We start from the raw sequence: 15,459 nt of genomic DNA on the forward strand, positions 1-15,459 counted from the left end.
AGAAATAACCACCTGTAACTTTTGGAAGCAGGAGGGAATTCGTTGTCCCTGCACCTCAATCTGCAATCTGTGGATGTTTTGGACCATGACCTCCACCAGCTACACATATACACACTCACACATGCACACACACATACACACACACAAAGACTTGGAAACACATACATGTACACACTCCATGCTGTACATGAGAAAAGGAATAGACCCAAGTTTCAACAGACTGGGAAAGAAGCACAGACTTTAACATGCTGACAGAGCTAAAACTAGAGAATCTGCTAGACACCACACCTAAAATCCACCCACCTTGGTGATGAAGTCTTCCTCTGCACACAGCTGGTTGATGTAGCTGAGGAGATCCGGGTCTACATACATTCCATCATCTTCCTGCTGCCCATGTTCATCCGCTTCCCATTTTCCATCTTCCCCCTCAGGGGCTGGGTGCAAAGACCCCACCAGCCCATCCATGAGGTCAATGTACTCCTTTACAGCTTCAGGTGGAATCTCCTTGGGGGCCTTTGTCTTCACAGTCCGCCGGTGTCTGCGTTGCCTCTGGCTGGTAACCTTAGACTTGGGGCCTGACTTTTTTGGAATGGACACTAAAGGTAGGGAGAGAGATCCAGAAGTGAAAGTGGCATGAATCTCCATCTTTTTATCTGCCAACCATGTATTCGTTAGAGCAATATTTTACAGGTAGGAAATGCTTCCACTTGGTTCAAGCTAATCTGAAACTAAATGAACATTTACAGGATAAAATTTAAGAGAATAATGATCTTAGAGACAGTTTCTATACAAGAAAAAGAGGAACTTCTGACATTCAAAGATAACCCTTCATCCATCCCCTAATCATCAGGAATATTATATAAATGTGTCTCTTTGACCGTCAAGATGAGAGTGTAGTTATGACACCTGAGAAAATTGATCTAGTCCATGACAAAGGGTAACTGAGAACCTAGGGCCCTGATGGGTTTCTCTGTTAGAAATACAGAAGCAAATCTTGAAGGGAATGTCGCACATGTCAGTCCTATTGCCTTCTCTCAGTCCCCTTTGGGCCTTGTCTTCTGTTGGAATGTGGTGAGCCATACCTGGCTTCCGGCCTTCCACAGTGCCTGGGGGCACCTGTGGATGAAGATATGGAGGGGCTGGTGGTGGAGGGTGCTTGAAACCTTTCCTCTCCTCCTACATCTGAATCTGGCTCTCTTCTTCAATTTCAAATTCTTTGAACCTAGCATGGGAGGAAGGCACAAACAGTGTTGAGAAGATGGCCTGGCCCACTGTGATGCCTAGAAAGAGAGATCAGCACCAACAATAGGGGAAACTTAAGTGTCTTGGGTGGGTTATCATGGTCTTGGATAACTGCTTTTCCAAGAGGGGTGTTACTTCCAGCAGTACAACCACAGTTTTGGGGTACCTTACGAGGTCACCACATCATCCCTTCACATACAACAAAACTCATCATCACTTAAGGGGAATGTTAAAGAAATGAATCAATCCAGGACTTGGAAGTTTTTCAAGGTCGAGTCTACAGGTTCTAATTGCTTGAATATACCCTCCTTCTCCTAGGATCCAGTGGACTTAAGCAATCTTCATATAGGTTGTTGAATTAAATTACCCAGTGTGATACATAGCAGGATCACAAAGGTGAGCCACCACCCCCAAGCCAATGATGTTATAGCATAAACTATACAGATGAGCTGACAGTCCCAAGCTGGGATCTGGGATGTTAATATTGTAAATAAAGCAGGGATCAGTGCCCAGATCTAAGAATCTGAGAGCCTTAGAACAGTAAACCTAATGAAGAAATGCAGTGAAGAAATGCTTGGAAAGAAAGTAGAAGGAAACATTATGGAAGAGATTCAATTTCCAACGCTGACCTTTTTATTTGTTTTTACTTTTTGTCATTGCTTTGTGTGTTAGCCAAGGGTTTAACATGCAGTAAAAGCTTAATGACTCATTCACAGGATGTCTGATACCCTGGCATCCCCTAACTAACCTCATCCAACTCTATCTCATTCTGGGATGACAGGGAGCAATTTGGACATTATCTTATGAGAAGAGGTGGGCCCAAAATCTATGCTAAGAGGCTCCAGCTGCCCAGACAGCTGGAACATGTCCTGTAGAGCATGTCACCACCACACAGTACCTACAACCTGGATGCTTAATGCCATTGGGATCTGCAGGAATTACCCCCAACCCCATCCTAAGACCTTCAATTTCATGATACCTGCAGACCCAATATCAGAGACAGGTTGAGCATCTTATGAACAGAAGGTGAAAAAAAGTTCCAGTACTCAAGGTGAAAGTGACTGCATGGAGGAGTTGATCCTTCAATATCCAGGGAATTCTGCCCTGGTTGACACCCCCTACTCTAAATATTCCTTCTATTGACAACCAACAATGCAAGACGCCTGTCTGACTTCATCCTCCTCCATTACACCCAGCCACAACACCCCACAAATTAACAAGGATCCTGGGACTCACTTTGCTGCCATCTCATAGTAGATCATCCGGTCAAAGTTGCTTGTGTGCCGCCACTCCTGCACGGCCAGCTGCAGTCCTGCCTCCAGGGTCATGGTAGGCTTCCGACGGGCCAGCGATCGAAGCACTGGCCTAAAATTCCCCATGTCAGTAATATTCTACATGCATCTCCTCCTACCCCTTCTGGCACCACCCAACAAACATGACCTGAACCCCATCATATCTATCTACCATCTGTCCCGTCATGTCCTCCTTGCAATGTGTACTCTGTAATTTTAAGTACATCTGCCTTAGACGATCCCTGACTGAACATCAAATATCAATACTAACATTCATTTCTGAAAGACCAGCTCAATGAAAGGATTATTTTGGAATCCCTGACTTCCCTTTGTATCTTCAGTGGCACTGTGTATTGAATGAACTGGGAGAAAACATTAAAAGCAATTTCTGCACATATACCCAGGAGTCAAAAGACTGAGCATCTAAGCTGTATCCCAGGTGATTATGAAGTTATCAGTCTTCGGGAAACAGAGCATCAGAGTATGAAGAGGAGGATTTAACGTCCAAAGCCAAAGGCCGTTGAAGCCCATGCCCACAGAGAGCCCTGGGCTGGCTCAAGATACAGAGGATCAGGCTGCCGACTGCATTTGAGGGTTTGCTCCAAAAGGGAAGGTAGAGTGTTCAAGAATGTGGGAGAATAATTAAGACTGTTAAACTGGAAATTTGGTCGACTTCCTTGAATTATTCACTGGGGTAGAGGATATTTTTAGGAGTTCCAAAATTGAAAAGAGGGAAGTGGATTTGGCCCAATGGAGAGGGCGTCCATCTACCACATGGGAGGTCCAAAGTTCAAACCCAAGGCCTCCTGACTCGTGTGATAAGCCGGCCCATGAGCAGTGCTGATGTGCACAAGGAGTGCCCTGCCACACAGGAGTGTCCCCCACATAGGGGAGCCCCACACACAAGGAGTACACCCATAAGGAGAGCTGCCCATCATGAAAAAACTGCAGCCTGCCCAGGAATGGCACCGCATACACAGAGGGCTGGCGCAGCAAGAAGACTCAACAAAACAAAGCACAGATTCCAGGTACCCCTGACAAGAATACAAGTGAACACAGAAGAACACACAGCAAATGGACACAGAGAGGAGACAAGCGGGGGGGGGGGGGGAGGGAGAGAAATAAATAAAAAATAAATCTTTTTTTAAAAATTTGAAAAGATGATTTAATAAAAAATAAGTGTGCTGTTATTTGATATAGGCTCTATTGCAGTTGACCTATAATCTTACTGGGGCAGTGCAGAGTAGAGACATGGCAGTTCTGGGTGGAAAGAGAACACTATCATCATCAATAATGTTTCTGTCTCACAGTCAGAATAGCCCATGGTCTTGGACCACATTGCTAACCATCTATTCACACTCTTTAGCTAGGATATTTTGCCTTTTGTGAGGTATTTTTCTCTTCTCCATTGTCTTTCAAAACCTTAAAATGATAATAATAATATAATAATAACAAAAACTAAGAATTATAATAAGAAGAAAAAAGACTAGTTATCATGTAATGAAGCAAAGTACAAGATGTTTAGTCGATGAAGCACTTAGTGTATTAGCTCATGTAACCATCTCAGCAATAATGTGAAATAAATGGAAGAAATCCTTAGAGGTGAAGTTACCAAGTGAGGTCACCTCTCCAGGATTACAAATTGAGTGAGGGGGAGCCCAAGCACTTCATGACTATACAGTTTTTACCACCTCCCAGTTCTAACTGGAATTCTCCAGAACAATGTGGATGGGGCAAACCAGAGTGATTTGCCTGATCCCTGCACCCACCACCATCATCTGTGGGTTTGGCTTTGTCTGGACAACACATGCTCAAGTCTTGTGCTGGAAGGTAGTGTGCAAGGGGAGGTCTGTGATGTTCGTAGTCACACCTCCATTCAAATCAAGTCTCCTCACTTTATCACAGGACACCTCTCTGATTGTTAGTTTTTATGTAAATGGTTACTAGGATGATAGAAAAGTAGAAAATGTCTGGGCACCCAATATAGGGAGGTTAGTATCAATAGCGATAGACACCTGAAAATAAGTCATAAGCTACAAATACATCTTCTCTCATCATGACCTACTGTCAAGTATTTCTAGAGACCTTAACCTGGGGAATCCACCCCCTAGTCCTCTGTATCTGAATGTTCCAAAACAGTCAAATGTGTCTCCAAGAGGAAGCCACTCACATGAGAAAGCAGGAAAGAGCTTCAGCATCAGGACTTGGGGGAATGTAACTCCCAGCCAGGGACTTGAAGCGCTGCCAACGTCGGAAGTTCTGGTAAACACTCTTGGGGTTACAGGAGTCATCCGTCGACTGGGTGCAGGGAGGACCACCTTCCCTGGAGGGCCCCTGTGGCCTGGAGAAAGCATTCCCTGGAAGAATACTGGGGGCCAGCTGGGCAGCTGTTGGTGGAGCTTGAGGAAGAAGGCCTGGGGTCCAGCCTCCCTCAGCAGCCTGGGTGCACCCCACAGCCAAGCCTGGGATAAAGGGCTCCCCAGCAGAGGCTCTCAAGATCCCAGGAGGGGCCTGCTGAGCACCCCCACATGGGATCCTTGGGGCAGTCGAAATGTGGGGCATCTGAGGAAGGACAAAGGGCTGAGTAGGAGGGGGCTCTGCTGGTCCCCCTAGTTTTCTGATTTGGATAATGACTTTGACACCTCCAGTCCCACTGCTGACATGGCCCCCATTTCCTGTCACCAACTGTGGTCTGGGGAAAGCAGGCAGCACTGAGCTGCCAGAAAGGAAAGATGGATTCAAGACTGGGGGTGGGTGCTGCCCCCAGGGAGGTGGGTGTGGTGGGCCAGAAGTGGGTGGGGGGATTGGCAGGGCAGTGATGGGATACAGGGAGGCTCCAGAGTTCATGGTCATATCTGGTCCCAGCACTGGAGATGCTGTAGAGACAAGGAAATGCATGTATTTAGAGGTTGCAAAGGCTACACTCTTGAGGCTATCAGGGGCTGTCCTTTACTCATTAGGAAAATGATAGCTGGAAAACGTGCTTATTAAACATTTCTTCCCCTAAGCAGCTCTAGATCTACCCAGACATAACTAAGATAGTTTTCTATTAATCTAATCATAATAGTTACCCTTCATTCTTAGTTCCCAAAAGGACATTTACCAGACCATCCCAGTTCTGCTTACAGGAATAACAAGAATAAAATATCAGCTCAAAGCAAAACCACAGAATAGCATCAGAAACACCAATATCTAAATCTACACTGTCACTAATAAATCACTGAAACTGGGACAACACTTATGAGTTTAATATGCTTGAGATAACACAGGACTGAGAAATTGCATGTACCCTCCTTACAAGACCCTGGAAGATCTAAAGTCATCACTTGTTTTTTTGTTTTTTGTTTTTTTGTTTTTGACTTGCTTTTCTTCTCACCTCTCCCATTTTTTTCCCTATAAAATTCGCGTTCCAATCCTCACTTTGAACTGGTTTTGGGAAGATTCTCCCAGTTCCTTGCTTGTGCACTTACAATAAATCACCTTCTCACTGAGAGACGTTTCTCCTTTGTGGTGCTGGGTCAGGCATGCCATTCTATCGGAATAGCCATGCATATGGTAAGAGAATCAGAGCCATGAATTTCAATAAGTGGGCAGGCACATGGTGGAGAAACTTCAGAATAGCAAATGTCCCTCTAATGATTTAGGTTCCAGAACTCCAGATGAGAGTTTTCCCATAAGAGAACTTGCTCCCAGTTCAGTGAGGCTCCCAGACCTCTCAGTGCCAAGGAGAAAGAAGCCCGTGCTATCAACAGATGAAAGCCCCTCTCTGAGGAAATCGCTACCAGAAATTTAGCCTGACTCAATATCTTTAGTGAAGAAATTCAGTCAGCCTCTTGACCAAAGAGCTGGTGTCAAGTATTTCTTTGGAAAAAATATCCCTTAGCATGCTCACAAGCAGATGAGGGTTGGTCTCTTGGGTACGTTCTAGGCTGCACAGGGATGTTATGAAGGCAGTAAATTCTTAAGAGTATTGTCCCCATCATCTCTTCAGACTGTTAAAAACACTACAACTACTACTACTATTACTAATACTACTATTAGTGATAGAGGAAAGTATACCTGATTGTATCTCTTCTCCTTCCCCTCTTTAAAAAAGAAATCACACATCATTGAGCTTTCTACTGAAAACAAATAGCACCCACTGTCTATCCCATGACCATGAAGTGTTCATGGAATATGAGCAACATCTTCATCTCAACTTTAAAATGAAGGGCAGAGGGCTCGCCAAGAGGAATTAGAGAAGATGAAGTGGTCTGAACATCTGAGTTTATACAATTTAAGAAAAAGTCATAAAATTCAGGTAAATCCAATCTCTAAAACTTGCTGAAGTTACCAAAACTGCCCTGGCAACATCGAATCAAAGAAAACATTTGCCAGTCGTAAAAGCAAAGATGTCTCTGGGCTGGTAGGAGCTTAGAGGCTCTGGCCTGGGGCAGTTAGAGTAACTTCCAGGCTAGCTCACAGACAGGATATTTCACTGCTGACTTGGCCAAGATAACTCCACTGAAAAGTTTTTTACGTTAGACCACTGATTCTAACTGTCCCCGTATGATCTCATTTACTCCAGGTCATATTCCAGTAAAATCATAAATTCCCAGGTGCCTGAAGACATGACAAAGTATGGAGGCAAGCCTATCTATGCCACCACACAACATAATCCCATGACAATTTAGTATACTTGTGATGTGACTTTATTCTAGAGAGAATCTATTCCTGTTCCCATCCTTTCTGTTACCCATTGTAATTTCTCTGACATATCTAGATCTACCTCTTAAGGAGAGACCCCTTCCTCAACTGTAAGTCTCAGGTTTCCAACATGTTACCCCCCAAATTCCAGGTGAGAGGTTCTTGGTGGAGTCCAGTGATTTCTCCTTCCTCTTGTTCATCTCAAATCTTGTCCCAAAAAGATGGGTAAAATTTGAATTTCTATGGATTTGAAGGTTATCAGCGCCCCCAATAACACACCACCATACCCTAAGTGCTTACCTTCTTTTGAAGTCACCTCTGTACACTTGGACACTGACCACTGCTATCTGGCAACCTCTAATGAAGATTCAATTCCACGACTCAGAGAGTGACCTGCTGCCAACAGATTCTCAGGAGCCCAAGGAAAGGATGGAGAAGTTTGAATCTAAACAGGACTAGAATGTAGCACGGAGACATTCTACAGTGGGGGAGGGGCAGAGGGCAGGTGAGCCTGAGGTGGGGGAGGGGAGAATTTCATCCAGGACTCTGACAGGGGAAAATGCAGGTGGTCCCTTCAAAGTATAAATGGACAACACAATTATTATGTACTTCATTAGAGCAATTAATTGACTCTTCCTAATTCATAGCACAAAGGCTTATTCCTAGGTTCTATACTTGAACTGTTTATAAATAAACATAGTTTTGTGCTGGAAAGTCCCTGTACAACAAAGAGCTCCATGCTTGTACGTTTATAGGAAAAATCGTTGCTTTTTTTCTTTTTTAATTAATTTGATTGCTTTTAACAGGTAAACTTTACACTGTCTGAAAGTCAAATTTTGCAAAATGAAAAGGCAGTGACAAGTCTTGCATCTATCCCTTTCCACTGGCAACCCAGTCCACATCACCAGAGGAAACTAATATTAATTGCTTATTTTTCATTTTTCCAGAAAAATATCATGCAACTAAAAGCAAACACAATGCAAATTCATTATGAACATTTTCATTTTTATTTCTGATTATAAATAGTATATACAATAGTATATATATTATCTAGTGTCAATTTTATTGCAATTACTGTCTTTCAGCTGGTACCTTGTTTTCAACTTTGATTTCCTTAGGGTAGACTACAAGGAAAAGTTCTTCAATTACTAAAACATTTAAAATATCCCTAAGACTAATGTTGCCAGGTTTAGAAAATAAAAGTATATAAACCCGAGTAAAATTTGAAATTCAGTAAACAACAAATTATATTTTATCATGTCTCAAATTGTATATGAGAAATATATGCCAATATGCATTATTTGTCTGAGATTCAAATTTAATTAAGTTTCCTCCATTTTAGCAGGCAACACAACATAAGAAGTGTAACCCATTATGTTCTTAATAGTTACCCCACGAAGGAAAAGAAAGCACTGAACCTACAGTAAAGACACCTGAATTTATGTCTATGCTCCACCCAAATATGCCATTTTTACATTCCTACTAAAACAGAAAACAGTCACAGGCATTATAACTAAGTCTGCATTTTTAGTCTACTTCATTGCTAAGAAGCCTCCTAAGAATTTTCCCTCAAGGTGTAAGGACCCTAAAAAGCCAGGAACTAGTTTCTGGGCTCAGATGATCAAATGTCCTGATGAAAGCTATAAAAAATATAGCCTTCAAAGAAAATCTTGCTGAGTCCACATTTACTGTACATATTAAATAAACTCACTAAAAAAATTCTAATATAGGAAAAGTCCCAGGATACACCCTAGCAATGGAGTTCAGAGAAAGCACAGCTTTGTAGGGTTTTCCAGGTCTAAAATTCGATGCCAGGATTGTTCTATAAGGCACCCTGCCTCTGACTATGAAAAGGAGCATATTTTTTGAAAGGTCATGAACAAGAAGAAAACAAATACAGCCAAGGTGTACACAAGCAATCCTTCCAATCTGAGGACACTGCCCTAGGCTAGACCTCTTCTAAAATACTTTACAGAGGACCCTATCTCAATGCACGGAACTGTCCTGCAGATCTGTAAGTACGAAAGTTGTGAGTGGTCCTTTCCCACGTGCTCTTTCCCAGCGCCCTGAATGGCTGCTCAGGTTCCTGGAGAAGAGGCGTGGCCTGAACACGCCCCGCTGCGCCTTCTGAGGCTCCACCTCCTGCCTCTCCTCCAGGCCCCTCCCAAGACCTGGTCCCTGCAGGGCTGACAGCAGGGCGCTTGCGCACGCGCACGTGGCTCTGGGGGCGGGGCTCTGGGGCTAGTGCTCTCTGGTCCTCCAACTGCCCCAGGCGTCGGTTGGAAACCGTTTCCTGAAAGGAGACTCAGGTGCACTGTGGGGAGGGCGCGCCCCTAGCGGTGACACGGGTGGGGGGGGGGGAGGGTTTGCCATGACCCTGACCCCGCTGCTTCCACCCCCCCTGCTTTTATATATGAGTTGTATAAAAAATAAAAGTGATGCTATGCAATCTCATGGCTTTGTAAGGGTGTCTCTGCGCTCACGACCGTGTGTGCTCCTGTGCATCAGGAGCTGCTCCCTAAGGCTGTGGCCCTGCCCTCAGCTGCCCAGTCCACTGCGGGGAGCATCTGTACCGCGGGAGGGAGGAGCGCTGCAGACCAGCCCCGCTGCATTTGTTGACAACTGGATGGTCTAGAGTTATATTAATTTTTAAATTTGAAAACTGTGGCCTAAATGTGCTATCTGTTATATTCTGATAAAACAAAAAATGAAAATTTCTTCAGTATTTAAAAAAATATTCTTCTATTGAGGAAAGAGTGAACACTAAAAAGTAAGTGAAATTCCGCCATCTCTTCACTATTTATATTACTTTTTAAGATAGAAATATTAACCAGTGTTCGTGGTGAAACCACTCCTTTATCAAGAATATGAGAGTCTTTGCTTGGTGGAATAATAAGCAGTTTTTCAAGGTCTGGTGTCAACTGTGATGGAATTTCAGGCACAGTTTTATATAATAGATACAAGATTTGGGCAAAAATGAACAAAGGTATGTGAGAATTGGCTAAACGGAATTTACAATAGATAATGTATATTTTGTAATTATTTTTAAAATTTGTGCTGCATTCTTATTAAATTTTTAAACTGTATTCCATATCTGTGTTTATAAACACAGAGAATTATTTTAGCGAGAGTTGTATCAGGTGGTTAAACCTAGCAACATACCGCTATATTCATATCTGTGTTCCAGAGATGCATAGCCTGGCTTTGCTTCTACATCTAGGATGGAAATGATGGATCCCATCTTGTGCAATTACATCCTGCACACACAGCCACATAAAAGGGGATCAGGCTAACTGTGGGTGGCTCATACTAACTTTGGATAGTTGATGGTACATATTTCTTTGCAGCTCTGGATTCAGAGATGTCAGGTTGGTAACTTGAAATTGGCCATAGGGGGAATATTTGCACTACAAATCAGGGATTCTCCTTCTCTTCCTGCAGATACAAACCAGGGATTCTCGGTCTTTTCTCTCAGAGCACCTTTCACGTGTGTGTGTGCTCCTCAGAATGTACATTTAGAGCAAAAACACTTGGGCAACATTGTAGGAGTTGCACTGGCAAATCTAAGGGAATTGTGAATGGGCCATTTGTAGGTTTGGGTTCCTTGTTTGTGTGCATTCACCCTGGCTCATTCTGAATTATTTGGTTACCCCTGATCAGGTTGGTCCATACTTTAGGGCCAAAGAATTCCATTCAAGGTTGATTTCCTGCCTGTCCTCATTCAAATGGGTACAGTGTGTCTGTACCTTAGTTGGGTGAAAGGTCCTGATGCATTCCTGTGGTCCTCACACCAAGGGTCCCTGGATATATGGAGCAGCTAGAAGATGGCTGTGGATTGCAGAACCTCATGGGTCAGTTTTCCACTAGTGTTCAGCAATCTTGAGGTTTCAGGATTCCTGGATAGGAGGTCAAATGGGGCAAGTCCTGTCCCAGGAAAATATTTTTCAGCATCATCTGGATGCTGCAGGTGCTACTGGCTTCTCTTGAGCATGACTGTTGGACAAGGATGCTGTCTTCTCAGTGTCCTGCTTTGGAAAGCTTGCAGAACCATGTGCCCCCACTCCACACCCACCCACCATCATCTTCCCTGGTAGGTAATATTGGGTACCAAAAAAGTCAGCTGTATCACTAGTTCTCAGCCAACCCATGTCCGTGGAAACCTGAGTCTTCAGGGATAGCAGGGCCTCTAGGTGTCAGTGAGGGGACACTGGAGAAATTGGGAAGGCTCTGTCCTTGAGCTAGGGGTGGAGAACAATGGGGGTTATGATGAGGTGGCACCTGGTTGGTCCAGCTAGGGGGAGATGTGGCTCTGACTCGGAACCCTTTGGACATGGACTTTTTCTCTATCTGGAAAGGAAGGCTCCCCTTGCACCGGGAATGTCATCTCACCTTCATGTTTTTCTTATAGGTTTACTGGACCTTATTTACTTTCTCTAATTTAAATGGATCTGAATTCTACTGGGGGTGACTAGGAAGGGTGGCCACCCCATGACATCACACTTGCCTCCTGCCTCCCTCAGTCCCACCCAAGGATTTCCGGGCTTCACTCCTAATGGTGAGTCTCCTTAGGGCCTTTTCTCCTCTGTGATGAATTCTCCTGACCACAAAAGAAGCAGACGCCCCATTTATAAATGCTCTAATAAATGTTTCCCTGTGGTACAGAGGGATTCTTGTGGCCTCCATGGCACTTTTTGTATCCTAACTTCAACTCAGTGGCAATTTGCTGTACTAATTATACTGTGCTTAACTGGAGAATGGTGCTGTGCTTGCTTTTATGATTTAAAACAGCACAAAACTGTGAATATAATTAACAGCACAGTATTATATATTTTATTGTGGTCAAAGGGGAAATTTAAGGATGCAAATATGCTACAAGAAGAAAATTTGAAAAACAAGATAAACCTAGGATTGTACAAAAGTGAACCCTAATGTAAACCATGAAATATAGTTGGTAGTACAACTATTAAAATGTCATTTAATGAATTGTAACAATGAACTACCTTAATGCAAGGTGTTAATCGTCCTAATATATTGGACTCTGTATTTTATGCATGATTTTTCTGTAAACCTACAATTTCTCTAATTAAAAAAAAAATGTTCTTAAATCCCCCTCCAAAACCGGTATAGGTTATAGCAGTTTCATTCAGAATTGAAAGGAATTAAGATGGCCGTGTAACAAACCACCATGTGAGGAGACAGAGGGTGTGCCTTGACCTGGGAGGATGGAGCGTGGTCTTAGGGCTGCAGACCCCAGCCTGGCATTGCTGCTCCAATGTTGGATGCCACGATTGAGGCCTGGAGGGGAGAGCCCTCACCCTGGGGGCAGGACCACCAGTGTTACCCTCCACCCACATCTCGGCTCCTCGCTGAGTGGTCCTTATGGCCATGCCCCCTGGAGCCCCAGACTGTTCTGCTCTCCAAAGGCTGATGGTGACAAGCCATTTGCCCTTCAAATTCCACACCAGGACATGGGGTCCCACAGGCCCTACAGTAACGCACTGGTGAGGGCTGAGGAGACTCAGAAGGTTGTTGTGCCGCCACTGGGCAGCTGCTCCTAAAAGGAAGTCTTTCTGATGTCTGCTGCAGAAGTGTGGAATTGAAGGTGGAGGTTGTGTTCTAGGGGCTAAAGGAAGGAGCCCAGGACCTGCAGATGTGGAAAGCAGAGCAGGCTCAAGGGAGCCCAGACAAGGGCTGACAGAGGCCAGGAATTGGGATGGGGCCTGAGCCAGGTTTAGTTCTGCAGTAGGAGGTGGAGAGAGCAAGTCAAGAAGAGAAGGCCCCACCTCAGCATTAGAGACACCCACACCTCCCCTTTTCCCAGACTCACCTCCTGGCTGCTGCTGCCTGGAGCAGGAAGCCCTACAAGATTGTCAGCCTGGAGCTGACTAGTCTAGGTTCCACCTGCAGGCCAAGTTTTCTGCTTACCCACCCTTCCATCAGCAAATATGTCTGTGATGGACTCAGATGAGAACAAAATTAGTTATAAACCTCTATGTGGTTTAGAATCCTCAAGCACACTGGGACCTGACCTATTCACCTCTGAATTCTCCACAATAGCCTTTCCAGTGTCTGCACAAAGGACACCACAAAGAATTGTTTGCTGAATAAGGATTAGATGACCAGGGAATGTGTTTTTAGCTTTCCCCCAGGGTAGGATTGCAAAAACCTGCCATAACATTCTCCTCTCCAAGTGTACAACTTGGTGAGGTAGAAGCCACAGCTACCTGTTGCAGAAGACAAAATGACAGAGCTCTTCTGTCCAGGCCTCCCTGCCCTTCCCCTTCTCACATTGCAGTGCCTCCCCCCTCTGCCTCTGGGACCTGGTTCTGGGACTTCCTTTTGAATGTTGGCCATTGACATGTGCATGTTCTCAGACTTTCCTGCTGAGGGGGAGATGTGGAACAGACTGTGTCTCTACTAAACCCTGACATGTGAGGGAGCCTAGAGCAGAGGAGAACTTTCTAAGAGGGCCAAGATGCAAACCCTAACCCTCAGATGCCTGAGGGAAATCTACACCTATGGCTGTAATCCATTGACTTCAGATGTAGTTTGTTTATCTGCACTATTGTGGCAATGGATAACTGGTATACCTGGAAAATAACTTGAACCTCAGTGCCCAGACTGCAGATATCCCAAAAAGAGGAATCCACTATAGAAGTGATTTTATATGAGGAAACTGACTCCCCTTGGTAATTTAATTTTCTCTTACATTTTCAATCAACAAGTGTTTTTTGATAACTCTCATCTTTATTTTCATCCCCTGTATTAGTCAGCCAAAAGGGTGCTGATGCAAAATACCAGAAGTCTGTTGGCTTTTATAAAAGGTATTTATTTGGGGTAGGAGCTTACAGATACCAGGCCATAAAGCATAAGTTACTTCCCTTACCAAAATGTATTTCCACGTGTTGGAGCAAGATGACTGCCAACATCTGCCAGGGTTCAGGCTTCCCTGGGTTCCTCCCTTCCCAAGTCTTGCTTCTCTCCAGGCTCAGGGTTCCTCTCTTCCTGGGGCTTGCTTCTCTTTCTTCTATGTGCTTACTTCTTGGGGCTCCAACTTAAGACTTCTGCATCAAACTCCAACATCAAAACTGCAAAATTAAAAACCCCAACTCTGTCCTTTGCCATGCCTTATCTGGGAGTCCTCACCCACCAAGGGGCGGGGACTCAATGCCCTAGTGGCACAAGAGATTTACTTGATTACTTAATCAAGTAAACCTCTGAATCCAATATATTTTAATATGCCCAGAGGAACAGACCAGTTTACAAACATAATCCAATATTTCTTTTGTGAATTCATCAATAATATCAAACTGCTACATCCTCCCATTTCTATCTGCAGAGTTCATTACATTAGCAGCACTAAATCTCATTGCTGACTGGACATCTGAGAAATTCAGTGTGTGCATGAATCCAGACTACTGCTATTTACTTATAGCCTGCTCGATGCTCTACAGTGTAAGACCCACATGAGGCATCTTTCCCATGTCGTTGATGCTCCATGAATAATTGTTGAATGAAGGAATGGGTGATTGTTGTCTGTTTGGCTTCTCTGAAATGCAGACTGAGATACAGAAGTTAGTGAACAAGCTGGTTAGTAAAGAATCTCTGTGAAAGGTAGAAATGTAAAAATAAATCAGGATTGGACAGAGAGAGAGAAGTCAATTCTGCCATAGACCCCAAAATTGTCTCAGCTGGCCCAGATGGACTGTGGCTCTACAAAGTCTACTCTTTCCTCAGTTGAATTAAGTAGTCCAGGTCTTTCTCACCTGCCTCCATCAACCACTGGATTATGAGCCTTCCTGGGAAAGGGTGAGCCCTGGAGAAGGTGACTCCCTGTCCTGATGCAATCCTTGCAGGGGCTGACAGCTGGGCTGTCTCCCACCTACATTCCAGTCAACTAGGGAAGCAAGGTGTTCAGGGCAGAGAGATCTGTGGCCCCTCCCACTGTCCACCAGACTCATCTCTTTCTCAGTTCAGAGCCACTTATATATATTCTGGGTGTGTGAGTTTGTCTTCAGGGTTGTGGGAGATGTGTTTAGGGGAAGTGGGTGTTTCTGTGTATGTAAGTTGAGTTTGTACATGTGAATTCAAGGGGTGGGGATGGCTGTGTGTATAGGATGAACATTTTGATGGTTTACGTATGTTTTAGGTAGGCTGTGGGCTGTGTGTGCTAGGATTTAAGCAGTTTATGTGACTATTCAGGGAGTTTGTAGGAAGTTTCTACAGGTTTGGAGAATGT

At 44.2% G+C, this 15,459-nt stretch overlaps 1 protein-coding gene across 1 annotated transcript; it reads right to left on the bottom strand.

The window, feature by feature from the left end:
* Positions 1-288: 288 nt before the first annotated feature.
* LOC101429938 (NUT family member 2G-like) lies at positions 289-10,461 on the bottom strand. Its single transcript, XM_071216517.1, is given in 5 exon segments — positions 289-596; positions 1,083-1,222; positions 2,479-2,607; positions 4,705-4,996; positions 10,383-10,461. Coding segments are annotated over 5 exon segments (948 nt in total).
* Between the last annotated feature and the right edge of the window lie 4,998 nt (positions 10,462-15,459).

The sequence above is a fragment of the Dasypus novemcinctus genome, chromosome 8 (genome assembly GCF_030445035.2).
Source record: "Dasypus novemcinctus isolate mDasNov1 chromosome 8, mDasNov1.1.hap2, whole genome shotgun sequence".
Classification (NCBI taxonomy): Eukaryota; Metazoa; Chordata; class Mammalia; order Cingulata; family Dasypodidae; genus Dasypus; species Dasypus novemcinctus.